General features: G+C 38.1%; 1 protein-coding gene across 1 annotated transcript; it reads right to left on the bottom strand.

Annotated features, from left to right (window-relative positions):
- Positions 1 to 4,679: 4,679 nt before the first annotated feature.
- On the bottom strand, positions 4,680 to 7,300 carry LOC129243638 (mitochondrial thiamine pyrophosphate carrier-like). Its single transcript, XM_054880817.1, has one exon. It carries the CDS (start codon positions 7,208 to 7,210, stop codon positions 6,167 to 6,169), a length of 1,044 nt encoding a protein of 347 aa, XP_054736792.1. The 5' UTR covers positions 7,211 to 7,300; the 3' UTR covers positions 4,680 to 6,166.
- Between the last annotated feature and the right edge of the window lie 5,449 nt (positions 7,301 to 12,749).

The raw sequence follows: 12,749 nt of genomic DNA, 5'->3' as shown, positions 1-12,749 counted from the left end.
ATTCAAAAGAATTTTGTTTCGTTGATTTGGTTAGCTGATTTATTGAATTTTTTTTTAAGATCACTTCTCGGCAGACTGGCAACTTGTAACATCATAACTCGGCAACTCCTAGTAATAGGAGGAATAAATTATGAAACTGTATAAAAAGTGTTTCATTTAAGTAACTTCGGTAAACTTATACAAGTCGTCAAAGCCGCACTCCAAAAGCTCGAATGGTAGGACCTTCAGAGTTCGCCATATTCTGCGGACGTTGCACCAACTGATTACCATCTTTTCCGCTTTCTGTCTTATTCTATATTATTACCAAAGAGATGTGAACCCTTTAGGAATGGCAGCTATTTTTGCTTTAGTGCGAACAGGCGTCTTAAGCAGAGATCATATTTTCTTATACAGAAGTTTCTACACTCCCAATAACTTTATCTATCAAGCAATAGAGAGCTCGAATTTTAGCTTCACAAAGCGTAAAATGTAGGTATAATATTTCGGAGGAGTAAATCGTACTTCAGAAACTGTGAAATGTATTTCAGAGACCGTAAAGCAGCATTTCGAGCAAAAGTTTTAGTACTTCTTTGAATAAAGATCTGACTTAACTCTCGGCTTTGGCGTATCTCCTGGAGCCACCCATTCCTTTCTTTGCTTCATATTGATCTATACATCACCATTTCTCATCTCCCGGGACGATTAGCTACAAAAAGCGCTGCTTATTTTATTTTTATTATTTTGTTTTTTTATATACTGTTAGTATTACTTATTGAATCTATTAATTAATCTTAATACCAACAATAAGGTTTGGACTCTTAACCTAAATTATAGTTCTCGAAGAAGGTTGGCTGTTATGGAGGCCTCAAATATACGTCACAGGGTTGGAAGGTCAATTCCTCTGAGACGTGACGAATTGACGGTATGCAACAGCGACCGAGCCAGTGGATTTTGGAGGTGTATCAGTCTTTGATAGTACATTTGCTATTTATGCTGCCACTAATGGACCATTTAGGTCTCGATGGATATTTTCATTGTACCACGGCGCTCTTAATATTTTAGATTGCCTTCTTTGTATAATTGCAATATTGCTGGCACTTGCATTATCCCACAGTTGTGACGCATACGTCCAGATTGTATTGTAGAAAAGGACTCTGTGATTAAAGCTAAGCCCGGAACGGGAATTCATTTGCCGATGAAGATCTTTCGTTTTTAGCTTCATCTGTCCACTTTTGGCCTCAGTGTGCCTTTTCCATGTCAGGCGCCTGTCCATACAAACACCACGGTATGTAACTTCTTTAGAATGGGGTATGAGAGTGGAGTTTAGATCTACACTGGAGCTATCGCTTCTAGTTAGCGTAAAAGTCACATGCTTACACTTTTGCTCATTCACTTTGATGCGCCAGTCTGCCAACCACTTTACTATGTGTTTCAGATGAATGTTGAGTTCACCCGTCACTCAATGGGACACTCGGAGCGACAAAGGATTGCAGTATCGTCAGCAAACGCGGATGTAAATATTTGCAGGTTTGTGGAAAGGTCAGCCATGTATAAAAAAAAAAAAAATAATTGGCGCGTACACTTGTTAGGTGTTTGGCCGAGCTCTTCCTCCTATTTGTGGTGTGCGTCTTGATGTTGTTCCACAAATGGAGGAACCTACAGTTTCAAGCCGACTCCGAACGGTAGATATTTTTATGAGAAGCTTTTTCATGGCAGAAATGCACTCGGAGGTTTGCCATTGCCTGCCGAGGGGCGACCCGCTATTAGAAAAATGTTTTTATTAATTTTGCTTTCACCGAGATTCGAACCAACGACCTCTCTGTGAATTCCGAATGGTAATCACGCACCAACCCATTCGGCTACGGCGGCCGCCGGTCAGCCATGTATATTACATTTAAAAGCGGACCCAGTACACTGCCTTGTAGTACGCCGGCTTTAATATCGACTTTGCTGCAGATGTGGCATAAGTTTTCATTTTAGCAGCTTTTCAAATAGTTTGGAGAGAGATGGCAGCAGACTATTAGGCTGTATGAAGCTGCCTTGGCTTCAGTTTTTTCTGGCTTCGGGATCACTATAATGGTCGCTTTTATCCATTCAGAAGGAAAGTGGGTAAGTTGAAGAATTGCGTTAAAAGGCACACTGAGGAATCTAACAGCGCAGTTTGGTGTGTTGTTTATGATCGCGTGTTGCTTGACACCGCGCGAAATACTAAGAAGCAAAATTCAAGGCGACTTTCTGTGTTTTTTTCGTTGAGCTCGTGAGGCACGCAGGCTCCAAACTTTTCGGTAAATCCCATTGAATGAAGGTGATTGAAAATCGTTTTATGATCGTTGTTCGGTTCTCCTTCAAAAGTGATTTGAGACGTTTTTCATCGAATTCAGAAGGCCTTTCGCTGCGGGACGTGTCATTGACGTCAAAGTCGCCATTTTTGAACTTTGAAAACCTTTGTAAATTAAAATAAAATATAAAAACGCTATGAACTTATTCCCCAACCCCATATATGGGAGCCAATTCTTTCTTAAGGCGCCTTTGGGCGCTTATTGCTTGTGACCACAGATAAAAAAAATTGAAATAAGACTACATTACTGCCCCAGAGACGTAATTTTTTCACTAAAAAATACTAATAAATTTCGCGAAAAAAAAACACACAATAGGTAGTCATGAATTCTTTTATATTTTAAATATATGTATATATATGTGGGCATTCGTAATCTTAAGCATAATTTTTTAATATTTAGACATACACAAATAGCCTATTTATTTGGTGCTTTCTGCATAAAAAATTAAACAAATTTCTTTTTCAAAGCTTAAATTATGCAAATAGATTTAACTCGCAGGCGAATCACCGCTAATGCGCTATGCGCATATTACTAATTACTTATGTTCAAAAGATCGTTAACAAATCAAACACATAGAGTACAAATGATGAGGAAATAAATTGCGATTTACATTTATAACAAAATCTGAGTAATTTTATTTTGGCAGTATAAAGTTTCGGAGTTACGCATGGCGTCGAAGCCAATGCATTTAATACAAGCAAAGCAAATACAGAGCAAGTGTGTTCAAGCATTTGTAATTTTAGGCTTACAAATATAATATTAAATATGTATGAATGTAATAAATATAACTACTACGAGTATATGGGTAGATAGTTATTTGTCGGGGAAATCCAACTAACACGAGTTTTACACTGTATTAAAAACAAATATATATCTGATATTTCTTCTTTTTTTCTTAAGTGTATATTTTGTGCCAGCATTATATGATTTCGTACAGTATATTACCAAAAAATTAAAAACAGGTGTGCAAAATGAAAGAGTCCACTATTTATTTGCAACGCATGGTTTGGTATCCGATGACGTATCACCAAACCGAAAGTTATTTCTGCACAATTTGTGTGCGCATGAGCTACTTTATAAAAAGATGTGTTTGATGGGGGCAGAAAAATAGTCAACTGTGCGATTTCGGCACCTACTACAAGCGATAGCCAATCAATATTTTCAGCAGTGTTGACTATTTTCAGTAGAGTTGACTATTTTCAGCAGTGTTGACTATTTTCAGCAGTGTTAACTATTTTTTTCAGTGTTGACTATTTTCAGCAGAGTCGACTATTTTTTTTTTTGTTTTTTTTTTTTTGTAATGTTAATTATTTTTTTATAAAACTGCAGCGCATTTTCTAACAAAATATTACATAAATGCAATTCCACGGTTTTTAATTAGACATAATGGTAAAAAATAGTATTATATTAATTAAAAAATAGTATTATAATTATTAAATAAAAAATATAGAGGAAATATGGAATAACGTCAAGGACAAAAATTTTAAAAAAATTAAAGCAATTTTTGAGCTACTTGAAACTTGCACTTTATTATACTTAAATATGATAAGCTACAAATCTTGATTTATAAAAGCGGAGTGAGATTTTTACAAATAGAAGAAAAGTAGTAATAATGAACATTTAAAAAGAAAAAGAAAAATAGTCAAAACTGGCCAACTATTGATCTGATATCGTTTTCACGCCGGGTGTAAATCTCTTGGAGGAGGATTGTTGATGAAGCTATGGTCCACCACATACTGTGAAGCTAAGAGACAGAGAGAGAGTAAATCTCCCTATGTAAACTCTCCTTAAATTTGGCAGAATGAATAGCCAAAAATTAGTTAAAAAATATAACAAATTAACCAGCACTTTTTGATTGAAATGTACAGTACGACCACCTTAAAATTGACTTTAGTGGCCAAAGTAAATTTGCAGAAGAAGAAATACCAAAACAGCCGAAAATTAGTTTAAAAAAAAATAACACTTTTCGATTGAACTGTACAGTGCGACCGCCTTAAAACTGACTTTAATAGCCAAAGTAAGTTTTCTAAAAAAGATTGAATTAAAAGTAGAAAACTGCTACTGAAAATCTTTTTTAGCACTTTTGAAAGTTTGAAGAAGAAAATATGCAGTATACCAAAACACAAAAAAAAAAAAAAAATAACCAACAAGACCCTTTTTCATTGAAATGTACAGTAAATTTTTCAAAAAAGTTTTGAAATTTTTTTTGGCGTTTTTGAAAATTTGAAGAAGAAGAAATGTCAAAAAAGTCAAAAATTATTGATTGAAATGTGCAGTACGACCGCCTTAAAACTGACTTTAATAGCCAAAGTAAATTTAAAAAAAAGATTGAATTAAAAGTAATATAGAAAACTGTCTCTGAAAATCTTTTTTAGCTTTTTTGAAAATTTCAAGTAGAAAAAATGCCAAAAAAGTCAAAAATTAGTTTAAAAAAATTAACCAGCAAGTCATTTTTTGATCAAAATATGCAGTGTGAACGCTTCACTTTTAAGAATGCATCACTTCGTCAGATATTCGGTGAGCATTTAGCTTACCACGTCTAAAGAAATCTTTACTAACGCAGTTAGTAATAATTCAACACTGGGCTAGCAGCTAGCAAATCCTAACATTTTTTTAAATTTGGTTTTTTTTCTTGTTTTTTCCCCCTGTTTTAACGATAAAAGAGACCAAGTAAATGTAAATATTTGTCACATAGTTTTTTAAGTTTGCCCTGAATTTGAATTTTTTCAAGGCCAGTCAAAGTTGACCCCTTTTGACACGATATTTGAAGTCACACGCTTCTTTCAAGGATTTCAAGGATTTTATGTGCTGTAGCGCGAGTACATTTTTTTATATTAACCCGCTACCTGCTGCACATTTGTGTAAATTTTTGTATTTTTCAGCGAAAATAGCAAAAACGCGTTGCATACCAGAGATACGAAAACTTTGACTGACTGAAAAAAGTGCATGAAGTAAAATCTGTAAATTATTGATACAGATATTAATTACGAATTGCTAAGATGCACTAAGCTATGTTAGACTAGGTAAATTTCTTCTATTTGCTCTTCAATCATGAGTTTACTCATGCGTAAATGCCCATTGTGACGCTCAGAAAAATAGTTCCCTGTGGCCTATCTTTGCATGTCCTTAGTCTATCCCAACCTTTTCGCAAATGCAAGCACTCTTTTCAACAAAGCAATGCCTAAACGGTTAAGATCCCTAAAATTGCCCTAAGTTTCCCATAAATTTGAAGTGCTAGGCATTCACATAAGAAATGCTGAATGGATTCTGCATCTTCCTCAGCTCTATATCTTCCATGGGAACTTCAAAAATGCTGTATGATAGAGATTATGCCTTGGCTTCCTTCACCTCCGTCCAGCTACTATCAACTCCTTTTATTTTATATATTTTTTATATTTTTAGTTTTAATTTTTTGGTGTTAGTTAATGACAGCAAACGTCTTCTTGATTTTGTCACACAATGCTGCTGCTCCTAATATGTTGGCAATGTACTGTACAGCATCGTAACCACTACTGCTACATATTCCGATTTGTCTTGGGTTGGCTGTGCGCGTGTTTGAGTGTTTGCAGCAGAATATCATTTTCTTTTTTCATAATTATTCCTGTATATCTTTATCGCTCAATTTCTAATTAGTTTCACTATAATGAGTAGATTTTCCTCTTTATCTCTTACGCACTATCACAAATCTACATTCTACGCTCTTAGAGTATCTAATGAGGTATAAGTAAAGGTGCACTTCACGCACAATGTACGCGCACACCTCAGTCCGGGGCCGATTCCTTGATTTACAAAATAAACTACTCCATTCCTCCCTCCGCACTTCGCTCGCTTCATCACTGCGCTTTTGCCTACGGCTTAGTGGGCTGATGTGCATGTCCATCGCCCAGATTATAGTAGCGATGGAGCAGCAATTTGCATCTATCGTAGATAGTAAAATAGAAGGCCGTCATTAGACCGGACTTGATCAGCGTCGGATAGATGCCCTTGTAAAAGCCCATAACACCCTCCTCTTTCATTGTCAGTTCTATGCAATGGAATACGCCTTTGCAACGTTGCGTACGTCCGAATTTCGTACGATGCTGTTCGAATCCTTGCACCTGCAAACGTTTCTTGATAAAGTCCAGCGGATAGACGACCGCCTTGGAGGCTACACCTGCCGCACCGCCAGTGCACAACAACACCCAGGTGGGTAAGAGATCGTTCCTGGCCAAACGGGTGTGCACCAACATCTCGTTGAATTTCTTGTAGAACATAAAATTGAAGCCCACCAACGGCACAATCTGCACCAGTGTCGGTTGCAAGCCACGAAAATAGCCTCTAACGCCTTCGGTGCGCCAAATGAGCGGTACGGCGTGCACCATATTACGATAACCCTGTCCGGGATCTTGTGCCACCAAACGCGTGCGTATCACATCGAAGGGAATGGAAAAAATTGTTGCCACACAACCAGCAAAACCGCCGGCAAGAAAATTCATCACATTCATGTGTGTCGACATGAAGGGCGTGTCACGCATAACCGCACGTATCTGTTCGTACGACCAAAATTGTCCCACACTGTAGACGATGCTCATGAATTGGCCGGCATTGTGACCTTTGAACAGTCCACGCACACCCTCCTCGTGATAGATCAATTTGCTGGCTTGCCACAGCGAGTTGTACTTGCTCTTTTTGCCTATCGAGAGCGGCTCGACCTGCAATTGAAATCGTATCTTCAGCACATCGAACGGTTGCGTGAGTGTGCGTGTTAGCGCACCTGAGACCGCGCCAGCGTAAATTTGGTTGAGTTGCGCTCGCGTCGATGTGTGATGGTCATGGGCAGAGGTGTGATGGACGCTGCCCTCAACATCGGATGGTTTCGGCAAGTGTAAGTCCGGGCTGCTTGTTGGCGGCATTGTGGAACAAACGCTGTTCTGTGTGGCCGGAAAATGGATGCGCTAATCCTTCTCAAGTCAACTTAGAAGAAACGTTTCGTTGAGCGAAAATGAGCTGCAATGAAAGAAAAAAGATTTGATTAGTAAATTTCACAAATAATAGGATTAGAAAAGTGGTGAAATGCAAAAAGAACTAAGTGGAAAACGTTTCATTTCCGATGAAATAATTAAGCTGTAACCGGTTAGGGGCGGGCATCCGTAATAAAGACCGAAATTATCGCCCAAAACTTTTTTTTTCTTGTTCACTCCTCTCGGGAGCATAGGGCCTTGACAAGGCTCAGTCTTGCGTTGACTTCGTTAATCTATTTGGTTTCTGACAGGCTAGGGGATTAGCCTGGCGCTACCAGTCCTGAATAGTGGGAATGCCCTGTATAATAATAATGCCCTGAATAACTTGTCGTTACTTGGAAACAACGCCTTCTTACTGCTTGGAGCGCCATCTGTGTTTTAGATTATTCTACGGCCGTATGAATTGGTGCGTGACTACCATTCCGAACCGCGCAGGTTCGAATCGCCGTTCATGAAACACCAAATTGTGCAAAAAGTTTTTCTAACAGCGGTTGCCCTTCGGCAGGCAATGGGTTTTTGCCATTGCATAATTGCCTTAGTGTATAATTGTCACTTGGTGCTTGGGATCAGACTGAAATTTACAAGCGTATGTTGCCAAGTAGGATTAGAATCACTCACTAGCTTTTACGAATGGCGTGAGCTTGGCCTCAAAGGCAAAATTTAAACTCACAATCAAGTTCATATCAGGCTCCGGCTAACAGTGGTATATAGAAGGTAATGAAAAGCTTGATGAATTATCTAAGAGAGGTATACGAACTATTGGGAATCAAAAACTGTGTTGTTGTTGTTGTTATTGTAGCATACACTTTTTCCATAAGTGTTTTCGCAATGCTGCTGGTCCTTGGACAGGTGTAAATCCAGGCCATTCCGGTAAGATAGGACCAGTCCAGGCTACAAGGACTGTTAACAAAAGAAAAGAGATGAAGTCTAGAACCGGACAAAGGACTATGTGCCGAAGAAATGCATTTCAATTCCCTATAAATACATAGCTATTTTCTAGTAATGCTTCAGACCCTTATTTAAAAATTGTCTCACTTTTATTAAATCTACTGGAAAGATGTTGGCATCAACTCTTGATAATTTGCGACATCAACTGTCTACAATGGATGATAAAGGGTTTTTTAATAACAGGTGTTGTTTTGATATTCAAAGAAAAAAGCTATTTGTCAATATAAAAGATCGGATGTTTATTTCATTATAAAGAGGAAGGTATGCCGTTAATAGTGGAAGATAACATCAGGCAAACGACCACGCTTACAGGACAATATCCTTTTCATGAAATGTTCCATAACCGAATTGCAAAGTGGCTGCCCTATTCCCTCGATAGCCTCACGAATTCCATCTCCGAGGTCTTGAATCGATCCTGGGCTGTTGGCGTAGATCTTCTCTTTCACGTGGCCCCGAAGAAAAAAATCACAAGATCTCGGTGGCCAATTGTGATCACCTCTTCGAGAGATAACACGGTCCGGAAACTTTTCCCGTAAAAGATCAATGGTGTCGTTGCTTGTGTGGTACGTAGCGCCGCCTTGTTGAAAATAAACGTTGTCCAGATCAATACCATCCAATTCCGGTCATAAAAAATCGTTAATCATCTTTCGATAGCGCAATCCATTCAGGTGTAACACCTGTTATGGGAAAACCCTTTATATGGCGATTACTTTTATTTATCTACTATAGAATTTCTGGTTCGTGTCAGTGTTTCGATGATTTTTGACATGTCTGGAAACCACTTGATTCTCAATACTGTGTTGGACACTGTGCTGCTTAGGGTTTCGGCACTCGAAGTGTAACCATTTAAAAAAGCCATAAATTAAGTTGGGAAAATTCTTTTATTCAATTTAAAGTAGAATATGTGTGAAAATAATACAAAATTAAGAATCCATTTACTTTTGCTCGATATGACCACCTTTTGCCTTGACTATGGCCTTGAGACGGTCCAGAAACGAATCGCCAGCTGCCCGAATGTGACTTGTAGGTATTTCAGCCCACTCGGGAACAATGGTGTTTTTCAGCGGCTCGAGACTGGTGAATCTTTTAGTTCAGACCTTGCGCTCCAAAATGACCCAAAGATTATAATCCATCGGATTCACGTTTAGTGAATTTGAGAGCCATTATGTGGACGTTATGAAGTTCGGAACTTTGTTTTTTAGCTTCTCTTGGTTCACTCGAGCTTTGTGAGACGGTGCCGAGTAATGTTGAAACGTCCATGCCGATAGGTTTGTTTGCCCACGGCTTCAAAGAAACCTCCAGAATACTTTCCCGATAATATTTCGCATTTACCCTGACGCCAGGCTCGCTAAAAGTGGTTGGAGTACGCCCATCTGCGGTTAAAGCGGCCTAAACCATTACTTGTGGCGGGTGCTGACTCCTGGTGGCCAATCGATGACTCAAATTGTCGTATGAACGGTTGGTCAAATAAACCCTATTGGTTTTGGAGTTTACGAATTGCTCAATTTGAAAAATTTTATTATCAGGAAACACAATGTTCGGAAATTGACCGCTTTCGGCCAAGCGAAGCAACTCGTTCGCTCTCTCAAGTCTGACTTGTTGGTGTTTTAGTGTGAGATCATGCGCCTTTTGGATCTTGTAAGGCTTGGCTTTGGGATTCTTTTTCAGTAAGCGGCAGATGCTACGGTCAGATATTTTCAGTTTTTTCGCCATTCGATTGGCACTTCGTCGGGGGTCGGGGATTTCGCTCAAGTCGCTTCTTTACTTTGTGGACCATTTCAGGTGATGACCACCTTTACGACGTTTCGCGATGCTACCATGGTAATTGTAACGAGTAATGGTGCGATAAACGAAAACTTTATTTACTTTAAGGTGCTCGAGCTCACGAACAATCGCGGGTTGTGATTTTCCAGCCAAATATAATCACAGGATTACGTTTGAAATCCATTACTGATTTTCTTTTTTCGCGATTACTCTCGGCAAAATGCTTCCGCGCTCTTGTAAACAATACTCTGGACTGTCATTTAGTCAACTTACAGGCAGCTAATGCCTGTGCATCAGCTGCGCGAGCGGTCTGATATTGGTTACACTTCGAGTGCCGGACTCTGTAAGGAAAAGAGAGGATTTTACTCCCAATCCTTTCTAGACTTTAGCTTGAGAAAAATCATTAATTAACCCCTGAGGCTTACTAGGATTTTCAGTACTCAAAAATATCGAAAATTCTGCATCTCAGGGATCGCATTCTAATAGCTGCCAAAATATAAAACAACACACGTACTAACACATAATTTTTATAATCTCTATATACTCGTAAAACGGAATCATTTCAGCAGTTTGTAGCAGACAGCCAAGTTTAATATTTTTGTGTTAGTTTTGTCGTTTTTTTTTGTTTTTTTTTGTGTTTTACAAGAAACCAATCATTCATCTGGCGCAATAAATAAATACATCCGAATTTTTTTTTCATCAGAAAAAGTGTCACTCCAGTTGAAAAATGACAACCCTTAACGTATCTTACAGCAACACTCAAGAAATCGAAACGTTTTTATCTAAATACTCAATTACACCATTCAGAAGCTTTGAGCGTTGAAAAAATGTCGTGCCACCACCAACCAGCCAACCATTATTTAAGCTGAAAGTGTAATATGATCGTTTAGTGCTCCCGCACCTCCAAAGAGCCCATAAAATAGCACAACGCATTTATTACAACGAAAATAAAAATACAAAATTCAAGTATTGAATACAAAAGAAAAAAAGGAAAAAGAAAATATCCAATCAAGCATCTTTTGGTACTTTCAAATACATCACAATAATTTCGGTCTCAAATATCAAATTGAGTGTAAGTAATTTTGTTTATTTGGGCCATTTCACTTACAGATACTCTACTCGAATGTATATATAGACGCGTATGTACACGCACACGCAGCCATTCACAAAAGTACACGCAACGCTCGCTCAATGAAAATGATAATAAAATCCCTTTCAAGCGAAATGTTTGTGAAATAAGTTCTGCTATTTTACTCTTCCTATTTACATTTCTTCGCTGGTAATAGGTAATAATGCTACGAAAGCGAAACCGACATAAAGTAAAAGCAAACCACAAATGGCATAGGTCTCAAAGCGGCTAAAAGCACATACACACACACTTGCATTTAGGTGCTTGGGTTTGGGAGCAAATAAACAGGAAATAGCTGGTAATACGAAAAGAAAAAAAATTAGAAGCTACAATTCAATTTTTTTAATGCCCGCACGCATATCTACTTGTCAGCATATAGGTATGTACGTATGTGAGCGCTTGCTTAATCCCTTCAGTCAAATCTGCTGTACTTCTGCACGATGCACTTCACCACCAGTTTGCTTTGCATATATAACAGTTCGTCTAGTATATTTTTTCATTACCGAATGCTGGTATTTTTAGCTAGCACCACGAAATCTGAAATGTCAGCCCATGAATCAGCACCTACTCCGAAAACAAAGGAATTCATAATGAACCAAAACAGGTGGGTGATTTAAGATGAAAGTTTTTAATTGATGTTGCGTATCCATCAACCCCTCCAATTTACGCGTCTTGATGTAGTTCCACAAATGGACAGACCTACATTTTTATGGCGCCACCGAACGGCAGATGGATTTTTATGACAGAAATATACTCGGAGGTTTGCCACTGCCTGCCTGCCGTGAGAAATTGCAAAATTCAACATAGGGAAGGTTAATCACCTAAATGGAAATAAATGAGAATATATAGTATTCAATATTGTAAGTATTTTTGTGTGATATTTTTTTTTATTTTTGGACCAATATGCGCTTGATTGATCGGTTGTTTCGGGGTTGTAGCATAGCCTTATCTTCATTTTGTAGATAGAAATCAGCTCTTTAAAGATTAAGCGATGATTTTAATTCATATTTTAGTTCGAACATTTTCTCCTTCTTTCACTCTTCGAACTGTTCGTACCACTCACAAACATTTTTTTCGTTAAAGTTTGGTTAGCAAAGGTCTTCTGTAATATCCTCAAAGTTCTCGTAACAGAGAGTTAATTACAAATACAAAATTTATTGCAGCTTCTCTGCTCTATAGAATTAGACATTGCAAAAATTGCCAAATTTATAAAGTTTTTGCTTATCGTATCCTTCATCGCTTTCGTTCCTTCCAAATGAAGGACAAAGTCAGAAGTAGTCAAGTCAGACAAACTGTGAAGCAAAAAAAATCGTGACTGCGTGGGGTGTCCGCATGAAAGCTGCTCACATATTCCTTGGCCACCTTTTAACTACGAAAATGAAACAAATAAGTTTGGTCGATGTGGAAAACTTTTGCAGTTGCATGCGAGCTAAAACCCAAAAAATATTCTTTTTCGAATGAAAAAAGTGTATGGTGGAAGTTTGAAATAAGGAAAAATAAACGAATTCAAAGCGAGGAAATCTAAAGAGAATGAATTTGAACAATATTATTCCAAGCGTTCGAAGAGCGAGACCATCCAGCATAAGCTAC

The sequence above is a fragment of the Anastrepha obliqua genome, chromosome 4, assembly GCF_027943255.1.
Source record: "Anastrepha obliqua isolate idAnaObli1 chromosome 4, idAnaObli1_1.0, whole genome shotgun sequence".
Lineage (NCBI taxonomy): Eukaryota > Metazoa > Arthropoda > Insecta > Diptera > Tephritidae > Anastrepha > Anastrepha obliqua.
This window is presented reverse-complemented; position numbering and strand designations above follow the sequence as displayed.

Coding starts and splice junctions, on each gene's coding strand:
- LOC129243638 (XM_054880817.1), bottom strand. CDS start 7,210: ATGCCGCCAACAAGCAGCCCGGACTTACACTTGCCGAAACCATCCGAT.